Genomic DNA, 22,947 nt, shown 5'->3' on the forward strand with positions numbered 1-22,947 from the left:
TGCGTCTCGCCAAAATACGAACCATGGCTCGACCAAGCTCACCTGATATGCCGCCGAAGCGTACCAAAAAGGTACGATTAGGTATAAGTATAGAACCCACATGTGCGTTTACTGCAAGTCTGCAATCATAGTGTTTTGCATTATGTTGTCATAATGTATGCATCAAGTTTGACAATGTCTGGATCAAATGTCATGCTTACGTCCAACTTAATATTTATGCACCTATCAATGTAAAGTCAGAGGTGGGGGAGGCCAGATAAAGAAGGGCATTTGAAATTGTTTGAGATTTTTTGTTTACATGCCCCACCATACATGTACTTTAATAACATTTTAAAGTCGACTAAGGGCAGAGAATTAATGTCAAATCCCCTGCTTGTAGCTGGCCTCCCCCCCCCCCCCTCAGCTTAACATTGATAGGTGCATTATTAGTTTTCAGTGCAACTGAAGCTTGGTGTTTGAATCAAGGTTGCACCATCAAGGTTGAACTTATTAAGTGGTCAATTGAGTTTCACATGCAGATAATTAAGTAATTGCACAGCATTGAGTGGATGACTTTGTCCATGCCCTTGGTGGGTAGATTTTATTGACTGTGTCTGATTGCAATGAATGGCACCATGTCTTATATGTTTAAATAGCTACAATCATATATGGAAAAAAAATCATTAGTTTGGTTCTCAATATGTTAACTTGGTGTTTTATTCAACATAACCCAGGCTTGTACTTTCTGATGGAATCAACCTTTATACATGTGAGTAAAAATGATAATTTATGGTGAGATATTAACATTTATCTCGTCTTCAACATTGCAACCATTCAAACATTAGGCAGTCTCCCATGCATAAACCCTTCACAATTAAATAGGAATCTACACTTAGCCCCAGGGGGGTACTCCGACTTGTAAATGACGGGGATGATCGAATGAAGGCAAAACTCAGGACCCAAAAAAATGCCTAAGTCTTCCGACATTACCCAAAAAAATCCCTGGACCAAAAATAACCCCTAAAAAAACTCCCTTGTCAAATATTACCCCTAAATTGCCAGGAGGGGCAATAACGCTCGCGTTTGGTATTCATCATACCATAAATACGCCAAGGCCGAGCCAAAGCACTTTAGTTTGTTTTTTGATCCCCTATTTGAATCAAGTCACCCCAAAAAATACTTGCTAAATCTTCTTACCCAAAAAAATCCCAGAATCTAAAATTTCAAACCCCAAAAATCCTTCGATCATCCCCGTCATTTACAAGCCAGAGTACCCCCCCCCCCCCGTGGGCACTTAGCCAGATGATTACAACGTGCTTACACTAACTGTATTAATAAATTACACACTACTTACAGTATGTATCATTGCAGGACCTACATGGAGCATAATTTTGTGAGTTTATTTTGTTGTTTTTGTTCACAGCTGCCATGCTTGGCACTCAACTCAATGACTTGGTAATATCAAAACAGATTGAGGTCAAAGCTGTTGTTCAACTGGATAAGTACGTTTGTAACACCATTCAAGAAACAAGGTATTTAACGATTTTTTAGAACAGTTAAATATATTAAGAGAAACAACCAGTGGTGAAAATGCTCACCTTCCACCAATGTGGCTTAGGGTTGATCACTGGACCCAGCATCATTGTGGGTTGAGTTTGTTGTTGGTTTTCGTCCTTGCTCTGAGGGTTTTTCTCCAGGTTCTCCTGTTTTCCTCTTACCTGAAAAACCAGCATTTCCAAATTCCAATTTTACCTGTGGATAGAGAAACCAAATGAAAACCAGCTAGAGCTGATGTGGCTTCCTCTCTAAATATAGTAATTTATTTATTTTTATCTGCAAAAAAGCAAAATGTAAGCAATCTGTTGTCCATTTTACTCAACACTGCTTAACAATTGCTATAACTTGGAGAGGAGATTTTTCTGACTCATCCTGTCAGTAAAAGTTTTCGTTTTCTTCTTTCCCAAGTAACCCTTGTTTTCTAAAACCACTGACTAGTTAATGACTTTGTTGGTTGTTAGGAAAGTCTTAATAGTGTTGGAGGTGACTGTAATTAAACCTGGAAGTGAAGTGCCTGGAAGGATTGGGAATCCCAAGAACATAAGTGAAAATTCCAACAGTGATCGCCAACCACAACAAAATGGTACAAGTGCTCAGCATAGTACCTCAGGTAAATGTATTGTTTATTATCAAGTGCTAACTACTGGTAGGCAGGGTTCTCAGTTGAACCTGTAACCCGTAACACCTGTCACAAGTGTCACTTGAAAGTGTTACAGCTGTCAAAGCACTGCAGTCAATAGATTGATGTTATAGCCTTTGGCCATGTAGTTCCCTTTTACGGGTGAAAACAACACAGCAACAGCTGCTGAAATTTCTATTGAGAACCCTGGGTAGCTTATCCTTAACTAAACTGACAGACCACATTGAAGCTCTCATAATTATACACCTATACTAGAAACCTATTTTTTGTAGACTGAAACCGTTTTTTTTTTTCTTGGGTGAGTTCAGAAGTAACATGTTTTATTTTTGTTTTATTACAAGGTGGTACAATGATGAGTAGTGGACCAGTGGGCGGAGCCTCCAGAGGGGCCGGACTAGCATCAGCTACGTATGGAAGGTATGTGTAATGATTGATCTTTGAAGTAATTAAGCCAAGGAAAAGAAATATAGAGATTGCTGTTTATATACAAGGTTGCCCTCACTCAGTGCCAGTGGTAAAGATTTTTCTGTTGTATGACCAAGCTCACAGATACGAATCCTTTCTAGTTACAATGCTTTGAAATGTTATCAACATGCAGTCTTACGAACCTCAATGGTTAATATTCTCTAGGAATAACTTAATTAGTCCCAAATACTCACTATTGTCTCGGTAGCTTGTCATCAGCTGTCATTTGATCTCGATGTTTCGTTCGTTCTCGAGTCCTCAGGTCCTCTTGCTCAATAAAGATGCCCTGGAAACGGATTCACTGGTTGTTGATCTTGTCTGTCAAGGCGTGTGGGGAGGGACATCAGGGATAATTTGTGTACATAAATTCAAAGATTAATTGCTAATGTGTTTTAACATAAATTTCTTTTTTTTTTCTCAAGCTGTACTGTAGGTTTAGCTTCTTACTTAAAGAAATTGTAAAGCCTAATGTACCATACGTATAATACTGATTTTTAGAGTATTATGTTGCAGTCACCAGCCACTGGAGTCTAAAAGTGATAACACAAAACCTGTTTACCCAATAATGTCACTGACACCATATCAGAACAGGTAAGGATGTTTTTTGGTGATTTGTATGTCTTGCTATTTTTGCAAGATTTGTTTTGTTATGATTGATTTAGACAGGTGCAACATTTTAGTATTGTCTCTTTTGTAACTTTACAGGTGGACCATTCGTGCGCGTGTCACAAGCAAGTCAAACATCCGTACCTGGAGCAACTCGAAAGGAGATGGGCGTGTCTTCAATGTCGACCTTGTGGATGAGTCGGTTTGTAAAGAATATGTTGCAATTTCTGCTTTCGGGGGCGGGGGGAGACAGGGGCAAGCTATAACTGGAGTTTTTCTGTTAGCAGACAGATGTGCCTTCAAACAGGGCAACTTTACAATCAGCATTTTATGGTACATTCATAATACCATTTACTTTTTCAGGGAGAAATCAGAGCAACTGGTTTTAATGATGTTGTTGACAAGTTCTATGAAATGCTTGAGGTTAACAAGGTTTGTACATCGCATTGAATTTCATTAGACCTTAAATTGCAAGCAACAAAATTGTCATAATTGTAATAAACGTCACACAGGAAGATATAGACGGTTCCTGAAGTCGTTTTCACTGTTTTAATCGCGTAGCCGAGTAACAAACAACAACATACACCGAAGTCAAATCGTTCTCTCTACCACGTGCTTTTAGTCCGATCCTTACACTATGTATCATGCACAAAGTGTCCCATTACACTATCCCCTCTACTAAAAAGAAGGAATCTCCAGATTCACGATCATTCCGTGTACTAAAACGTGTACTAAAACAAAATAAAGTCAATCCGTTAACTTAATCTCTTAAGAAAGTTCTGAAACAGTTTGAGTACTCTCAATGTTCTCGCAATGTTCTAGCTTTCTTCAGCAATTTTGGTTTCAGTTTCTTTATCCGCTCCTTGTCCTGCCTCTGCTTGTCTTCCAACATCTTCAAGCGGTCCGTAATCTGCTGTAAACTATTCAGAATCCATTCTCCATAACGGTCTGGGGGTCTTCTTATGCGTGCTGGTCTTTGGCTCTGGCCAATTAACTGTTCTTCTTCGACCTCGTCTTCATCTTCTCTGCTCTCTCCCCCATTCCTGTAACAACCTTGAGCATTCTCTGACTGTTCACCTCCCTCAGCCGCTGGTATATCTACTACATGGTCACTTCTAGCACCCTGTTCAATTGCCCTGCCTGAAGCAGAATCAGCAAGGAAGGACGGGTCCCCGCTAGTGCTCTCGCGGTGTTAAGGACTGTATACACTCTCTCTTTGAAACACAACTTTAATCGTATCCTAATCCGCGTCAACCTTCGTTTACAACACTTCTTCGCATCTATTTTGATCTATCTCGCATCCTTTTTCCTTTCCTACTTCGCACGCATCATTCGCTTCTTCGACTGTTCAACTGCAACTCGATTTTTACAACACGTGTTCTAACATGACACCGAGCCATATTTGGCAAGTAAAACTACGACGTTCACGTGCAAACGTCACGCAATATCTCAACAAAAATAATGTCACGCAAACGTTCAATTTAAAGTTCCTACACACTCCCCCCTTGATCAGCGAGGAGCTGGTCAACATGGCGTCTTCTAAGATCTGCTTTGATTGCTGCAGCCCTTCTTGGAACTTGTCTCACTGGTACTTGTTCCACTACTTGGTTGGTCTCGATCGGTCTGGCATACACAGGTGCTCTTACTTCTAATGGGCACAGCCCCTGTACTGGTCGGCTGAGGTACATCGGCTTCCCTTTCTTTGTCAACACTTTAACTTTGGCACCTCTGGTCTCACCATCCTTGCCCGTTATCAATTCTTCTACTTTGCCAAGCCTCCACTTGCCACGCGACACTCCTTCTTCATTTGATTGCCGTTCCCTTTCACATACAACGGGCCGGCAAAGTCTATGCCAACCCTGGAAAAGGGTGGCGCTTGTTCCACTCTGAAGCTTGGTAACTGCGCGGTAACCGGAACAGAATAGGCAGTTCCTTCGTACCTTCTACAAACAACACATCTTCTTATGCTAAGCTTCACTGCTTGCCTTCCCTTGCTGACCCAAAACCTTGTTCGCAATTCTGCCAGCGTCTCTCTTACTCCACCATGATGAACTCTCTTGTGGCACTGTTCAATAAATAGTTTAGTCAGATGATGATCTCTAGGTAGCAGTGCTGGATGCTTTGCTTGGGCTTCTAGAACTGTTTCTGGGATTCTCCCATGGCATCTAATCACACCATCCTCATCTGTGTTAAGTCCAAGATCCCTTTGAAGCTGGGTAAAATTCTTCTGATTCATGAGGTTGGACTGTGCTTCTTTAACCCATGCTTTCTCTGCTTGATCTATTTCTGTAGCTGTCAGGTTTCCTGTTGTAAGATTCTTCACTCCTTCTTTCTTTAGCTTGGCATTTCTCACAAATCTGCGGACATAAGCGGTCACTCTAAACAACTTCTCACAACTGCTGTAAGCGTTCACAGGAATAATACTTGCGATGCTCGATGCATCCTTCCCAGCAGTCAACAGGGCGTTGTTTCTGCACGACGCCTTGATTTCCACTTGGCTTTCGGGGGTCGGTCCTACATTCATTGAAGGCCAGTACTCCTGTGCCTTGCTCAACCATTCAGGCCCTTGCCACCACAGCTTACTTGACTTGATTGTCACTGCCGTTACACCCCGTGATCCGAGATCAGCCGGATTCTCTACACCTGGACAGTGGTTCCAGGTCTCTCTCGCAGTCAGTCTCAAAATTTCATTCACTCGGTTCTGCACGAACTGACTCCACTCTCTTTCTCCTTTGATCCAGTACAAGGTAGTGATGCTGTCAGACCACATGTGTACACTGTTCACAGTAATCCTTGATTGCAGAGCCTTCTCTACTGCTTCCTTTAACTGCACTGTGATTCTGGCGGCCATCAGCTCCAGACGTGCAATCACCTGTTTGGACAGCGGTGCCACTCTCGTTTTTGAAGCCATAAGACGCACAAATCGCCCGCTGTTCGTCACACACACTAGGTACACCATTGCACAATAAGCTCGATCACTAGCATCCCCAAACCCATGCAACTCATACAACACAACTTTCTCACAGATTCCGTCATAAATACAGCGTGCTAGGTTCACCGAACAGGCTTCCTTTAACGAGCTCAGCCACTTCCTCCATCTCTCTTGAAATGCTTCTGACAAGGGCTCATCCCAATCAAGCTTGCTCTGACAAACTTCTTGAAACATAACTTTCATTCCAACTGTCAGCGGACTCAACATCCCCAAAGGATCGAAGAACTTTGCAATTATCTTCAACAGATTTCTCTTTGTCAGCTTCATGTTTTCACACAGTTCAATCAGCGCATCAAATTTGAAGATGATTGTATCATCCACACGATTCCAGATTTCTCCCAGGACCTTCTGTTCCTTGTCTTTCAGTTCATCAACACCTCCCACAGTAGTCTTAGCATACGTATCGTCATCTTCTTTGAGGCTTTCTCCACACTGTTCAGTAGCTCTTGTTTCAACACGGTCATTTTGAATCTTCTTCATCAGATCTTCACTGTTCGAACTCCACTTCCTTAGCCTGAAACTTGCTTCTTCCAGTCGAGACTTGATCTTCTGGTAAAGTGTGAATGCCTCTTCGACACTATCTGCTCCTGAATTGAAGTCGTCCACATAAAACTCTTCTAGCACCTTTCTCACAAACTCTGCATCTTCATTCTCATAGCTCTTGAGATGATGTCTAAGGGTTGCACTCAACAGAAATGGAGAGGAACTCACTCCAAACACTACTCTGCAGAACCTGTAGACAACAACCATCGACTCTTCTTTATCAAGGTCGTCCATCCATAAGAATCGTAAGCAATCTCTGTCCTTCACATCAACTTCAATGTTCAAGAAGGCTTTTTCAATGTCCGCTATCAACGCGATCCTGTTGCATCTAAAACGCACCAAAATGTCAAACAACAACTGTGTGAGGGACGGCCCCACATGCAGGCAGTCATTCAAGGAAGGCTCCTTTTCATCAGCTCGTGATGACGCATCATAAACTACTCGCACTTTCGTTGTCTTAGCATCTCTTCTGATAACCGCATGATGTGGTAAGTAGTGGGTTCTGCCATTCTCACCCACTTCTAAATTAGTCACAGCTTCAATTACACCATCCCTCTCTTGTTCTCTGATGACTTGATCGTATTCTCTCAACAGTTCTGGAACTCTCTTTAATCTTCTTATCTGAGTGTTCAACCTCTGAAGACTATTTCCATAATTCAGCGGTAATTCTTTGTGGTGCTCCTTCCATGGCAAGCCCACAATGTATCTGCCATCCTTAAACTTAATACTCTTCAAGAAATTCTCATGCACACTGTCTCTCTCCCTGATTCCTATGGAGTCAAAGTCCCATAGCCTATCAAATTCCACTGTGGGTGATTCTTGTACTGTCTCTAGTACAGCTTGATCCTGGATTTCCAGAACATGTGTGACCAAGTTTGTCCCTGTGGTCAGTTGTCGCTGCGGGATCTTCAATGGACCAGACAACACCCATCCAAGGGAAGTCAAGATAGCAACTGGCTCGTCTCTCTCCCCCCTTACTACATCACCCTTCATAAACTCCCACAGATAATCAGCACCGACAAGCAGATCAACTTCCAAATTCTCCTCTCTTGGGCAAACATCTGAAAACCATAGCTTGTTCAAGTATGGATGGACCCTTTTTGCCTCTTCTATATGCTGATTCTGCAGTGCCTTGCAAATGACAGGTACCTTAAACGCTTCAACTTGAACACCATCTTCTTCGAAGAGATGTCCCACATGGAGTGTGACAAGTTCTCTCTCTGTCACCATTGCTTGGGGTTGTCCAAATGTTCCAGTTTCCATGATTGTGCTTCCTATGCTCTTCAGCTGTAACATTTCGGCTAATTTCTCACTCACATAGGACCTCTGACTACCAGCATCAAATATCACTCGAATCTTACATCCTTGTATCTTTGTAACACCGCTTGTACTCGCCATCGCCTGAGCTGTTTGTAACACAACCCGTGCTCTGGAATTTACATGCAATGTTGCACCAGTCTCCGTCGGTTTGTGTGATTCACTGGATATTGCACTTCGTGAGTTTTCGTTTTCCACTTTCGGCTCTTTACACTGGTTGTCGCACAAGGCTGGGTGATGCCACAAACCACATTTGCATTTCTCCTTACACTCACAACAAACTGCTTTGTGTCCCCGTTGAAGGCAAACAAAACAACGCCCAAACCTTTTGGCAATCTGCTTCCTTTCACTAGGACTGACTATCTTCCTGCAGCCAACATGTTTGTGTGGCCCCAGGCAGAATGCACATCTATTTTCTAAACCCCCAGGTGCAAGGAAGGTACTTGTTGACTGTCGGTCAGACTTCTTGGGACCCGAAGGATAGGTCGGGAATACGCTTACGCTCGTGCACCTCTCCCGAGCAGTAATCTCATCAATCAACTTCTTCAACAAATCATCAAGCTTCCACTTACCATCCTCAACTCCACGAGACATTTCCAGCTTCACATCATCCGGCAATTTCGACAAGAGAATTGGTACCAGCAATGTCCCATACGAATCAGCTTGAATCCCCATACTTTGTAATCCTCTGATTTGGACTTCTATTTCATCATACAACCTTCGGAGTCTTCCAGTGTCTTTTCCATTGTAAACCGGGGATAATTTCACTAGTTTGTCCATGTGTGCGCTGATTATTTTCTGCTCGTCGCCGAAGCGCTTCTTCAAAATGTCAATAGCGGCGCCATAATTCCCTTCTGTCAAAGACAAACCCGCAATGGCCGTGCTCGCTTCTCCACCCAACAAACCTTTTAAATACGTAAACTTATCGATCTCCGACAGTTGACGATTCTCGTGGACTGCATTCTTGAAGGCATCCCAAAAGCCTTGCCACTCAGCAACGGATCCATAAAACTTTTTCAGTTCGAGTTTTGGCAGCCTCGCTCGTACAGTTACGGAGCACGTGCTCTGCGACGGCGGCGTTTGAATATTTTGTGCTTGCGACGAATTGGGATTTTGCTCGCTAACACCTCCACACGTTCGTAGAAAGGTATCGATCTTCTGCATACCTTTCCTGACCTCTTTTCTAAAGTTGTTTGCGTCGGCGATTTCTTGTTCAATGTCCTTTTGTTTCTCCAGCAACACCAGAATTTCCTCATTCAGTTTCGCGATTATCTTCATAGTTTCTGTCAAATTGTCTTTCAAGTCTCGCAGGAGTGATTCCTTTTCCTCGGACTCTCCAGCAATTATCCCATCAATCGTTTCAATTTCTTTCGCAGCATATCCTCGATGTCCCTTGAGAATTTTTCGTTTCTTTTGCAAGTCTCCCATCTCAAAACCTCTCACAATTATTCATGCACAATCGCTGCTGTCAGAACATAAACACGTCGGTCGCAATCGTCTCTCTTCTTCACATCGAGCTCGGAGGACCACTTGTTAAGGACTGTATACACTCTCTCTTTGAAACACAACTTTAATCGTATCCTAATCCGCGTCAACCTTCGTTTACAACACTTCTTCGCATCTATTTTGATCTATCTCGCATCCTTTTTCCTTTCCTACTTCGCACGCATCATTCGCTTCTTCGACTGTTCAACTGCAACTCGATTTTTACAACACGTGTTCTAACATGACACCGAGCCATATTTGGCAAGTAAAACTACGACGTTCACGTGCAAACGTCACGCAATATCTCAACAAAAATAATGTCACGCAAACGTTCAATTTAAAGTTCCTACACGCGGTCACTTCCAGCACCCTGTCCAATTTCTCTGTCTGAAGCAGAATCAGCAATGTAGGACGGGTTCCCACTTGCACTCTCGTCTGGCATATCAACAACCTGGTTGTACCCTTCACTTCTAGCCGCGGCCCAAACAACCTCTTCCTCAGTTCCACTGGTTACGGTATCAGGTTCCATTGTTACCACTCCCTCCAATGTTGTCTGTACCTGTTCACCAGCTCCGCTGCCTCCTTGTTGTGCATCCACTGCTTCCCTGGCACCCGTTTCCTCCCCACTTCCTTCCTGCCTTCTCTGATACAACCGCAAGTTGTTGAAATGGACTACTTGAGACTTCCTGGAATGTCCCCTGACCTTCTTCACACGGTACGTTACATCAGTGACCCGTTCCACTATCTCATATGGTCCCTCCCACAGTCGATGGAACTTGCTAGTTTCACCCTGCTTCAGCTGTGGGTCGTAGCGCAACACCAAATCACCAGCTTGAAACACCATGTGTCTCACTCCCTTGTCGTACGCATCCTTCTGACGACGTTGAGCTACTTTGAGATTTTGCCTCACATCTCGGTATGCAGTTTCTAGGCTTCCTTGAAGGTCCGCAACAAATTCAGAGTAACTGCTTTCATTACCCATGGGCCCACTGCCCATCATTACATCCAGAGGTATCCTCATCTCCCTCCCAAACATTAGCTCAAAAGGTGTATGTTCCGTGGAGGAGTGGACACTACTTCGGAAGGCCATCATGCAGTAATCTAGCTGTTCATCCCAGCCCTGCGGATCACCTTCAACTCTGGCTTTCAGCATGCTTTTAAGTGTCTTATGCATATTCTCAACTTGTCCATTGCCCTCTGGATGATACGCAGTTGTCCGAGTCTTGTTGATGTTCAGCAAATGGCACATTTCTTCAAACACCTGGGACTCAAAGTTTCTTCCCTGATCGCTGTGTATGCTGTCTGGCACACCATACCGACAAATCCAATTCTTTACCAGCACCCTTGCACAAGTTGTGGCGCGTTGATTAGAAATGGCATACGCTTCAGCCCACTTTGTAAAACTACACTGCACAGTCAGAATGTAGCGATTTCCCCTTCGAGACCTTGGTAAGGGGCCAACTATGTCAATATGGATTCTCTGCATAGGGTTTCCAGATGGTATCGAATGCAGGGGTGCCTTTGGGTTAGGCCTGGACTTACACTTGGCACATGTAAGGCAACTGCTACAATACCGATGGACTTCTTTGGTCAAACCTGGTCTCCAAAACCTGGTTTTCATCTTCTTCAGGGTCTTCATTCTTCCTAAGTGGGCACCTGCTAGACCATCATGAACTTCCCTGAGCGATTCTTTAACAAGTTCGTGAGGTAAGACCATCCTGCTTTTGGCTGACGGAGTTCTTTCGGGTGACCGCAGATAAAGTACTCCTTCTCGTAGCTCCAATAGTTCCCATTGCGCCCAGATTTCTCTTGTTGCTCGACTCAAGGGTCGGAGTTCCTCATCGGTTGGTTTCTTCCATTCCTGCAATAATCGATCTACAACTGGGCCAATATCAGGGTCCTCACTTTGAGCTCGCGCCACATTCTTGGATGACCACAGATCCTTTTCATTGTCCTCGTGATCACAAGGCAGCCTGCTGGTGACTGTTGCTACCTCTGACTTTGTCGGTGGAACACATGAGGGACATTCTCCATGATTTCGCCTAGGCCGTCGAGACAAGCTGTCTGCATTACTGTGTTGCTTTCCTGGCCGGTGTTGTACCTCATAGTCGTACTCTTGGAGGCGTTCAAGCCAGCGAGCCACCTGCCCTTGAGGCTCTTTAAAGGACGTCAACCATTTCAATGAGGAATGGTCAGTTCGTATACGGAACCTTCGCCCTAACAAATAGTATCGGAAGTAGTCAACATAGGTCACTAAAGCAAGCATTTCCAACCGAGTGGCACAATAATTCTTCTCATGTTCATTCAAGGAGCGACTACCATAAGCAATCACCCGCTCAGTCCCATCCTCCTGCTGCTGAGATAGAACTGCTCCAATTCCATGGTATTGGCTTGCATCAGTGTCAAGTATGAAAGATCCTGCCTCAGGACTGAAATCGGGATATGCTAGCACTGGCGCGCTTACCAGGCGGTCTTTCAGTTCCTCGAATGCTGACTGTTGTTCCTGTTGCCAAGTGAACGCCACATTCTTCCTACAGAGGTGATAAAGAGGCTCAGCGATGATAGAAAATCCAAGGATGAATTTCCTATAATAGCTAGCAAGACCAAGGAAGCTTTGAAGCTCTTTCACATTCACTGGCACTGGCCATGTTTTGACGGCTTTAACTTTCTCAGGGTCAGTCTTTATCCCATCGGAAGACACCACATGTCCCAGAAAGGCAACTTCCTTTCTGAGAAATCGACACTTAGTTGGCTTAAGTTTCAAACCAGCAGCCCTTATACGATGGAACACCAACCGCAGACGGCGAATGTGTTCTTCAAAGGTAGGAGCCCAGATGATGATATCATCCAAATACACTAAACAGTGGGTCCAGGTGAGACCATTGAGTGCTAGATTCATTAATCTGGTAAAGCTAGCTGGTCCGTTTGTCAATCCGAATGGCATAACTGTCCACTGAAACTGTCCACGATGAGTTGAGAAAGCTGTTTTAGGCCTATCCTCTTCTTTCACCTGCATCTGCCAGTACCCGGAAGCCAAATCCAGACTAGAAAACCACTGAGCTCCACCCAAGGCCTCCAACAAATCATCTGTCCGAGGCAGGGGTATGGCATCCTTCTTTGTAGACTGATTAAGTTTACGGAAGTCAATGCACATACGATATGTTCCGTCATGTTTCCTTGCAAGCACCACTGGACTGCTCCATGGACTTTGAGACGGTTCAACCCTGCCTGTAGCTAGCAGCTCATCTATTTGCTGATCAATAACTTCTCGCTGGTAGGGTGGTACCCGACGGGGAGGCTGTTTCACTGGTTTGCAATCACCGGTGTCGATGGAATGTTCTAAGAGGCCCGACTTTCCTAAATCAGAGCTGTCCTTCGCAAAGATGTCCTCGTATTCTGTTACTAGAGACAGAAATTGTCCTTGCTGGTCTTCTGACAGCCCTTCCAGGTTACCTTGTAAACTTGATTTCCACTTTTCTTCCTTCATTGGCTCCTCATCTTTCACTACTGGTCTGTCAATAACCGAACAAGATGGATGAGAGGCACTTGTAACATCTGGATCCATTTCCATGGGAACAACATGGCCATCCACACTACTAATAGGGTGGTATTCAGCAACAGGAAAATCTGACCGCAGTCTGATGGGCCTATCCGAGAAGTTAGCAACTCGAATTATGGTCAGTCCATCCCTGGGGATCACTAACGAACGAGCTATATTAATTTCTGATTTGCCCCTCAGTTCCTTTGACTCCTCTAAAATCCCAGGACTGCCAGTGTTACGATCATATCCATTCTCTAATTTGGCTTCAAATACTTGCTCAGTTCCGGGTTCTACTTGTATGTCATCACTCAGAAAAATTCTACAAACACTTGGTGTAACCTTGCTGTACCTGATTGGAATTTCGGTATGGCCAACCACAAAGGTTCCAGTGTCATAGTGAATTTGACAGCCAAAATGCTGGAAAAAGTCTGAGCCAAGTATGCAATCATGGGATAGACCCCGTGCAATCATGACTGACCAGAAACAATCAATGTTTCCTACTCGAAATCTAACTTTTGTTTCTCCCAGAACCGTTAATTCATTTCCATTTGCAGTGGTCAGGGTCCCAGTCACTGGGTTGACTTTTGAGACATGTCCACTTTTTCTCCATGTTTCCTCATTCAAAACACTAACAGTTGCACCAGTGTCTAGCAATATACAAGTTACACTATGGTTGACAAGTCCTGAAATATAGATTCCAGAGTCTGATATGGCAGAAAGTACATTGTTACTTATAAAAGCAGGGTTGTTTACCTCATTGGCGACTTCTGGTGCTTGGGCCACCACTGTGGGCCTCACGGGGACTGCCTGGCCCTCGGCAGGCCCCGAGCTCTGTTTCCCCCTTCTTTGTATGGACAACTCCGAGCAAAATGGCCAGGTTCGCGGCAAGCAAAACACACCCCATCATTGCGGCGCCGTGCAGTCGAAGTCGATTCAGCTTTCCTTTCCAGCTCTTGAATTTTCACATTCATACCAAGGACTATCTCCTTAAGCTCACGAATCTCAGTCGAAATTTTGTCACCATCCGCTGAAGCACTCACCACATTCACCGACTTTTTCTTTTCCACAGATGGCACGGCCTGGCAAGCTTTACGCGCGCTTTCCAACCGACGAACAACACGAACAGCCTCCACAAGCGACGCCGGTTGACTCATGAAAACTTTTTCTCGTAAATCATCACTGATTGCCACTCCTTGAATAAACTGATCTCTTGCCAGTTCCACCTTGAAGGAATAAGCTGCCTCTGGGTAGGCATTTTCCACTAGCTCCATTAAATGATCGGCGAATGCTTCGAAGTCCTCATTTGGCCTTTGACACCTAGCCCGTAACTGCAATTTATAATCTTCTTTCGTCTTGCCCGAATCAAACCTTTGGATCAGTTGTGCCGTGAATTCCTCGAAAGTTAACGATCCCGAAAGTTTGAGCAGCTCAACCGCTTTGTAGGCCGGTTGATCCAGTAGGGTGAACAAATAAGCTCGACGATCTGAAGGCTTGATATGTACGAGATTTGCATACTGAAGAAACTGCGAAAGCCATGTTTTGAAATTTTGACCCACTGAATAAACACGCGGAGCTCGTACGTTCCTCCTGGATTCCGTTTCGCTAGAAACCACCATGCTCTGCTTCAGGGCCTGGGATAAGGTATTCACAAGCTGCTGAATTTCAGAACTCTCCTCCTGCGATGCACTTTTTGAAGCTTTTGGTAGTGGCTTCGCTTCTTGTTTTGGCGCGGTTTCTGTTGGAAGACCGCCTTCGGTGCCTTTGGGAATTTCCTCTTCTCCGTCACTCATTTCTGGTCACTTCGAATCCCAGACCGCTGCCACCAATGTAATAAACGTCACACAGCAAGATATAGACGGTTCCTGAAGTCGTTTTCACTGTTTTAATCGCGTAGCCGAGTAACAATCAACAACATACACCGAAGTCAAATCGTTCTCTCTACCACGTGCTTTTAGTCCGATCCTTACACTATGTATCATGCACAAAGTGTCCCATTACATAATTTTTGTCAACACTCTTATTTACAATCTTTCTTTTTTCTCAATGACATTGCACTTAATATGTAAAGTTAGTCTATATCAACTTCATAAGTTGTGGACATAGGGCCAACACGCTCAGAAATTGAAGCTGCACGTTTGCTGCTCATCTTTGTGGCTGATTTAGTTGTTTCCTTCTTTCAGGTGTTTTATATCTCCAAATGTTCCCTGAGGACTGCAAACAAGCAGTATTCATCCCTGAAGAATGACTATGAGATGTATTTGAACAATGACAGTATTATTGAGCCGGTAAGAATATGATCGTAGGTGTGGAGTGCCTTCTTTAAGTTGCTTGTTTTTGTCTGCTAATTAAGTCATTTTGTAACTAACTGAAGTTAACAGGGCTCGGAAAAAGGCCGTTCAGTCATACAGGACAAGCAGTTTACCTGCCAGACAAGTAGCTTTTCGTGCTCACTTGCCCAATTGGCAAGGGGTAAGACATCTACCAACTAAATTGCAAAAAGTAACTAAGACAAGAATCCCAGGAGACCTGATCATACTTTGGTAAAGTTTCCAGATATAAGACCCCTTGTCATTACTGTGGCTAATAAATACTGAATTTTTTTCAGTGCAATGATGCTTGCAACTTGCCAACCATTCAGTATAACTTTATCCAGATTGGTGACTTGTCCAATGTTAATGCAGATTCCCTTGTTGGTGAGTAATTATCTTCCTTATAGACTTCTTTCACCTGGAGCTGTGAGTTACTGATGGTGCATGGAATAATATCTTTTTTTATATAAACAGATGTTCTTGGTATTGTGATCAGCTGCGATGACGTCACACAAATCACCACTAAAACAACAAACAGACAGGTTTGAAAACATAAATATTATATTTTTTTATAATATTGTTGAGGTGCAACAGGTACAGAGTGTGAAGAACATTTAACATAAAGAATTTTTAGGTTACTCTGAGGGCAATTTTATGAAAATTTTGCAAAATTATTGAACAAACACATAAACAGTACTGGCCAGTATTCCTGACCATTGTGTTTCTGTGAAATTAAATTTCAGGTTTCTAAGAGGGACATTACTCTGTTGGACAGATCTGAAAAGAGTGTCAGAGCTACTCTGTGGGGAGAAGATGTAAGTAAGACTCAAATGAGTACATAAACTATAATAAACAATAAGATTATGAGCTCAAGATTTCTATGAGACTAGGTAGATGGCTGAAGCAACTATCGCCACTTAATAAAATTCGGCCATGTTCTATTGGAAATCTGCCAATCTGATTGGTTACCCCATTGTTGAACTTGCTGCTCTTTTAAGGGGCAATGTTTTTGATTTTTGGCTTAAAAGTACATAAAATTGTAGGTTCTGGACTGCAACCAGTTTAGAGTTTCTACTACTTACCCTCATTTCTGAGTGATTATCAACTCGGGTGTGCCTTGTTGACTATTTTCTCACAGAAAACTCAGGCTCATAGTTTAATTGTTACATAGAAATCGAGAGTGAATAATGTAATTATTTTGATTTTTTCCCAGGCTGAGAAATTTGATGAACATGTTGGTAAGAACCCTGTTCTGGCATTGAAAGGTGCAAGGGTCTCAGAATTTGGAGGTAGGTAGCAATATAAGTAAAACACAAGAGACAGTGTTTCATGAGGATATCCAAACACAATGAAGAGAGTTGAAATATGATGGGCAGTAATCTATTTTTGAAGATATTGAGGTGTTTGGATAGCTGATGAAACACTGTCTTGAGTGTTTGATCTATCTTTGCAATTGAATTAAAAACTGCAGGGTAAAAAGAAAAAAGAAAATTGTAAATATCTATGCTAATTAAGACCGGGTATCCAAACTTCCTTCAAGGTTATGATTTTTGTTGTTTTTACTTGATGAGTTTTTAATGAGTTTGAGAATGTAATTTGAAACTTGATATGTCTAGTGACCCTGGAAGTGCCATTGCTAGTGGGATTATCCGGCTGTTAACAAGTGTGTGCTCCCAGTCATATGTTGCAGTTTTTATAGTCATTCCAAGTTGCATTTTTCTTTTTAAATGTAACTTAGATGGATTTCTTAATCAGTTTCTTGGCAGTTGGGATTCTACTTGGGAAGATTCTACTTTAAGAGTTCTCAGTACTAAGGAATTTTTTTTAATATGTTGATGATTCAAAACTTATTTTGTTGCCTTCGCTTTTTCTCCAGGACGCTCTCTGTCAATCTTAAATTCAACCAACATGAGAGTAAATCCTATGGAGGTCAAAGAGGCATATAATTTGCGTGGATGGTAATACTTGTTTTTTTTGGGGCATTAAAATCTTATATGTCTGACAATCTGACTCTCTTGTGAAAGTTTTTTTCAATTAGAGACTTGGATTGTTTTATAATTTATTGTCTATTTCATAATGAGAAGTGAATGTCTCGGGCAAACTGTTCAAATTGTCTTATAGTTTACAATTTTTGTTTTTGCTTTGATGCAGGTATGATAATGTTGGCAAAAATTCAAATATTGAGTCTCTTTCTGGTCAAAGATCTGAAGGAGGAGCTATGGGTATGTATTCTGTGTTGTCAAACCAGTGATGACTGATTATCTGTTATGAAGAAAAATTAAAACAACAGTTTTGTTTTTATTTCGCTAGGTTCAAATTATAAAACCTTCCTTCAAATCAAAGACGAAAACCTTGGCATGGGAGAGAAGGTAACAGTAGCATGAGATAGGAAGTAAACAGTCAATGCTCTTTTAGATTCTCAGTACATCAAATCTTGGGCTGTGGCAAGTCTTTTTATTTGCCCGAGTTTTTCAATGGTGTAAGAAGAAAGGGAAAAGATAAATCGAGATGCGAGAAACACGAGTGTTTTACCACTGATCCACTTCCTTGTGGATACATGTAACTGATCGATTTGTACTCCTGCTTGAGAATCTGAGGAAAAGATGGTAATTGTGAAGAACAGTTCCCCTCTACCAACTGTTGGTCAACTGTCAGCCGACAGCTTACTGACAGGCCACTGACAGTTTCCCCAAAACAGAAATATTTATGTCAAATGGAGCAATAAACCCGACACAGTACAATGACACACAACGTATTTGAGTGGTTAGATTTTTTTTTTTTTTTTTTTGTTTTGGGAGGAGGGGAGGCAGAGAAAAAAAAAACAAAACAACGCTTCAAAAACTTGAAAACAAAGCAGCCAAAATTGGAAAGGGAAGCATTAAGCTCTCAAGAACGTAGCAGTAAATGAGACTTATTCGTGTTTGATCTAGCCATCGGGCATAATTTCTCAATATTTGTGCGTTTTCTAATAGTTCGAACAGTACATTCTTACATCTTGACAAGATCGTGGAACTTTTAGCTCAAGGTTCCTCAATTTGTATGGGAGTCCTTCGCCACGTCCGACATTACGTTAGTTTTGGGTGAGCTACAAACCAAACAGGCGTCAAAATCGAGCACTGGTTGTTTCATTGTTTGAGTTTTGGATGCTTTTTACTTAGAGGCCTTATCAACTTAAAAGTCATTTTCAAGTGCTTTGTTCTCAAAACATTAGTACCCGTGATACCTAGTTACTGAGGCAAGGTGAATGTTTTCCGCAACACCATGGAATAGTGTCCATCGCAATTGAAACCACGAAATTTATAGCAAAAATTGTCCAGGCAGTTTCCTGGAATATTTGCCATGTTGTAATATCCTTGTTTTTTTTTTATTGTTGCAGGCCGATTATCTTACTGTTAAAGCTACTGTTGTGTACATCAAAAAAGACAACTGTTTATACAAGGTAAGAAAACTCTAGCTTACAGAACAGCGCTCTTCGGACCTGGTAAACCGCCTGTTAAGTAACTTGACTTGCCTACGGGTCGAGCTCACAGAGCGCGAAGCACGAAAGTGAGCGCGAAGCGGTTCTACTACCAAACCGGAAACGAGAAGAGATCGACTTTGAAAAGGTCTACAAAGTAACTGACTTCACCCAACACTGAGCCGAACCTCGCCATTGCACAGTGGAAAGATCGATACTTTGTCTGAATATTGCATCACTCGCATAGAAATCTCAAATTTTGTAGAAAAACATTAAATGTTAGATAGTGAAACGCTGGCGTAGGATTTTTTTTTGTTTTTCAATAGGTTTCACAAAAAATTTTCAAATTGACAAAACGTGAATCCAAGGGCGAGAAGCGTTAAATACACGATATTTGAAAAGGTGTGCAAAACCTATAGCGAGGTCATTTGTTTCTTGCCTATTCACATTTTTCTTTTGTTTGCCTTAGGCTTGTCCCTCTGCTGAATGTAACAAGAAAGTTATCGAAGAAGGCGATGGTGCTTATCGTTGTGAGAAGTGTAATAAGACTTATCCTGACTTCAAGTATCGCCTGATGTTACTAGTAAGTGTAACGTGACATAATTGACCAATTAAAGACTGTACTGAAACCTCTCTCTGAACCTCTCTCTGCTCTGAACAGAATAAAAGCTGATTCACAATTAGATTAATGAACCAATCAGAACTGGGAACACTGGACCCATGCGAAGGGCGGGATAGCGCGCCGTTTCCCGCCAAATAAGGACTGGTTTGTGATTTTGGTCTTTTTTGGTTTAACAACAACAAAAACGCAACACATCCTCAGCATATTTTCTGTGATTAGTTAGAGACGATACACAAGTCTGTAAACACAAAACTGAACGCAAACAATATATTACTTTCTTGGTGAATCGAAAACGAGTCAGGAACGTGAGCGAAAGCCAGCCTAACAACTTTGTATCGCCAACAAATGTAACAAATAGATTGTGGAGCTGTCAACTTGCGGGCCAGGTATACTCGTCTTTACAGAAGAGCTTTACACTAGTTAACATCGTTACCAATGCCTTTTATTTCTTTCCCAGACAAACCTGGCCGATTTCACTGGTAACCAGTGGGTCACTTGTTTCCAGGAAACAGCCGAAATTATTCTCAACACAACCGCTGGTAACCTTGGTCAGCTGAAAGACTCGGTAAGACTACAAACACGTGTACGGCGCTGCGAAGACTGTGTCTTTTAACGAGTTTTTATTCTATTCCTTGCAGGGTGATGAGCCAGCATTTGATCAGGTCTTCTTACATTCCAACTTCAAGACGTACACTTTCAGGATTCGAGCAAAAATGGAGACCTACAATGTAAGATCTTTTTTGATATAGAGGGAGACTTCAAGAATGCTTTTAGATGTTTCTTTGTATCGCTCATATTGAACTCTTCATTCAGGTTCATTCTCTAGCTCTTTGAAGTGATTTGAAAGGTCAGCCTCGAACCAAGTGGCTCATACTGCCAGAGCTTGACCCGGTTTCGATAGCATTAAGCGGCAAGGAATATTCTACTGAACTCCCCCCTGAATGGGATGCTAGTCCATCGCAGGGTACCCCCCCAGCATTATTTCGCCGGTATCCATTTATACACCTGGGTGGAGAGAGGCACTATGAGAGTAAAGTGTCTTACCCAAAAACATAACACAGTGACCCAGGCCGGGGCTCGAACCCGGAACGCTCGCTCCGGAGTCCGGCGCGCAAACCATTAGGCCACCGCGTCTCCCATTTGAAGTACCCCTTTATCATTAATTTACGCCTTAAACAACCAAGGTATATGGTACTAGCGCCAGATGACTCATCATGTCTTTATATACCCGCAGGATGAGACTCGCCTCAAATGTACGTCAGTGAATGTCGCTCCTTTGGATTTCAAGCAGGAGTCCAGACGTCTGATTGCCGAGATAAAGAAGCTGAGGATGCTTTAGATTATTGTCTTTACTCAGAGATCCTGCAAAGAAATGACTCGTTTTTATTTTCACTTCTGTTAAAATGTGTTTTTTCCCGCGATAGAGCTTAATTTATCGTCGTTGTTTTTCTATGTAGGTGAAGATAAGCGCGAGTTTACGAAACTGATGATAATACCGGAAACATGGGACTCGAAAACGAAGGCCTGTGCATGCACGCTTTCAAAATCCACTAGAGGAGGCTGCTTTTTATAGAAGTTTCCTCCGGAATTACGGTAGTGGTCGATTACGTACGGTTTAACTCAAAAGATGAAATCGATTTCTGTGGTTCTTCATTTTCGTGTTTGGGGGGTTCGTTTTGGAGTTCTACGTGTTTTGTGTTCGGATTTTTGTTTTTAAGTGGGTTGTTCTCAACAATTTGTTTGTAATACCAGCCTGTTTAGTGACTTATTTGCATTTAATGTTTAATATTGCCTCCGAGTTCAGTAGGCTTGGGATTTTGCGTGCAAGAGTGAGCCATAGTAGTTTTGATAACTTGTATCTTTAGGTAGTTGGTCTTAAACCAACGGAAGCAATTAAAGTTTCTTATAAAAAAAAAAAACAATCCTGTGTTGCCTTCGTCTTGTCTACTGCACTACATTTATCCCGAGGGCTATCCCCTGTCTCCATATCAAGCGATTTCTCTTGTACCTGTTGACTGAACCTTCTCGCTGAATTGATTTCCCTTTCAAGTCACACTTCTGGATACCGAAATTCAAGGATGTCCGTTTTTAAACATAAATCATAATCAAATTTTGTACATATATACACTTACCTTTTTTAAAAACTTTTTTTAATTTGTAATTTTTAAACTTTTTTCACGAGAGCGTTTTAACGAGCTACGGCTCGTGAGCTCTTCGTGGTTAAATAAACTATGTCTGTGTCTAAAAACGGTTCTGGACAAAATGTGTTGCGAGAAACCTCAAAGGTCAGCAAATTCAAGGCTAAAATCCTTTGGTCTCCAGTTCGAAGCCGTAGTAGAAGATCATACAAAAAAAGTCTTGAGTGTAACTACTGTTGGCAACAACTCAGACAACTACCGTACCCGTTAACATCCAACCAAGCTGTCAAACTTTGACATATTCCTGAGCGCTGCCATTTGTATGCAAAAACAAGTTCCGTTTGGAAATCACATGGAACGGTCCTTTTGGTCGCGGCAATCTGGGAACCAGAGTGCTTCCACTCGAGAAGAGGTCAGGGGGCGTGGTTTGAGTGTAACAGTACAATATTTTCAATATATTACTCGGCACGTAACGCTTTTTGGAAAGACGATGAAGCAGCTTTGTGAATGGTTGAAAATCCAGGCTATTTACAGTCGTGTTTGATAGGCGTTTCTGTTTAAAAGAGCTACGTTACGGATAGTGGTCCTTAAAAAAAATCCATCCGTCAACCGGCTCCTTACCCTCCTAAGAGAGCTAAGATATATCCCTTGTTTCTCCTGCGTATGAGATATTACCTCATGCGTTTTTCACTACTAAAAAGTAACGCTCCTGTAAATTAAGATCTTTGAAATTAATGAGACTTAAATTTTAATGCGAATTGGAGGGAAAATTTCTTTTGAATAAAGGAAATTAACGCAAGAGAGGTGGCAAATTTTCAAAATTAAGAAAATTAACGCGATTTTTGATGTCTCTAAAGGCATTTTGGCTGTAAAAAAAAAAAAAGAAAGTCGAGAACCGCTCTTCTCAAAGCAAGAATGAACTGGAAATATTGCAGATGACATATTGCAGATGATATCTGGATTTTACATTGTAAAAGATTGAAAATAATGAGCAGAAAAGAGGAGGTTGTTTCCTAGTTACTACGTTCTGACAGTATTCAGAATTTGGGGTGAAATTAAGGTCTCAGAAATCAACACTCCATTTAAATAATGTCGAGGAAATTAACGCTTACAAAAATTAACGCGACTTTAGTCTCCTCTACTAACTATGCTTAAATTAACGCGAATTTTGAGAATTCGCGTTCATTTCATGGAGCGTTAATTAATTTCCTATAATAAGGTAGGTCTACAACAAGGTCCTTTATTATTCATACCTAAAATAAGTTCTACAGTTAAAGGTACCGACTACCGATTGTA

General features: G+C 42.2%; 1 protein-coding gene across 1 annotated transcript in view; it reads left to right on the forward strand.

Moving 5' to 3' along the window:
* Positions 1–21,435, forward strand: part of LOC144646668 (replication protein A 70 kDa DNA-binding subunit-like) — a 23,068-nt gene extending 1,633 nt beyond the window's left edge. The window contains exons 4-23 of the mRNA XM_078506338.1: positions 714–748; positions 1,403–1,511; positions 1,998–2,146; positions 2,518–2,593; positions 3,155–3,232; positions 3,347–3,449; positions 3,611–3,679; positions 15,306–15,410; positions 15,731–15,818; positions 15,909–15,976; positions 16,178–16,249; positions 16,648–16,723; positions 17,311–17,392; positions 17,586–17,656; positions 17,745–17,803; positions 18,811–18,873; positions 19,361–19,474; positions 19,971–20,078; positions 20,152–20,241; positions 20,748–21,435. Of these exons, the coding sequence (XP_078362464.1) occupies positions 714–748; positions 1,403–1,511; positions 1,998–2,146; positions 2,518–2,593; positions 3,155–3,232; positions 3,347–3,449; positions 3,611–3,679; positions 15,306–15,410; positions 15,731–15,818; positions 15,909–15,976; positions 16,178–16,249; positions 16,648–16,723; positions 17,311–17,392; positions 17,586–17,656; positions 17,745–17,803; positions 18,811–18,873; positions 19,361–19,474; positions 19,971–20,078; positions 20,152–20,241; positions 20,748–20,852 (1,720 nt within the window). The 3' untranslated portion in view covers positions 20,853–21,435. The remainder of the gene's footprint in view (positions 1–713; positions 749–1,402; positions 1,512–1,997; positions 2,147–2,517; positions 2,594–3,154; positions 3,233–3,346; positions 3,450–3,610; positions 3,680–15,305; positions 15,411–15,730; positions 15,819–15,908; positions 15,977–16,177; positions 16,250–16,647; positions 16,724–17,310; positions 17,393–17,585; positions 17,657–17,744; positions 17,804–18,810; positions 18,874–19,360; positions 19,475–19,970; positions 20,079–20,151; positions 20,242–20,747) is intronic.
* Positions 21,436–22,947: the final 1,512 nt, after the last annotated feature.

The sequence above is a fragment of the Oculina patagonica genome, chromosome 3, assembly GCF_052425735.1.
Source record: "Oculina patagonica isolate OP01 chromosome 3, crgOcupat, whole genome shotgun sequence".
NCBI lineage: Eukaryota > Metazoa > Cnidaria > Anthozoa > Scleractinia > Oculinidae > Oculina > Oculina patagonica.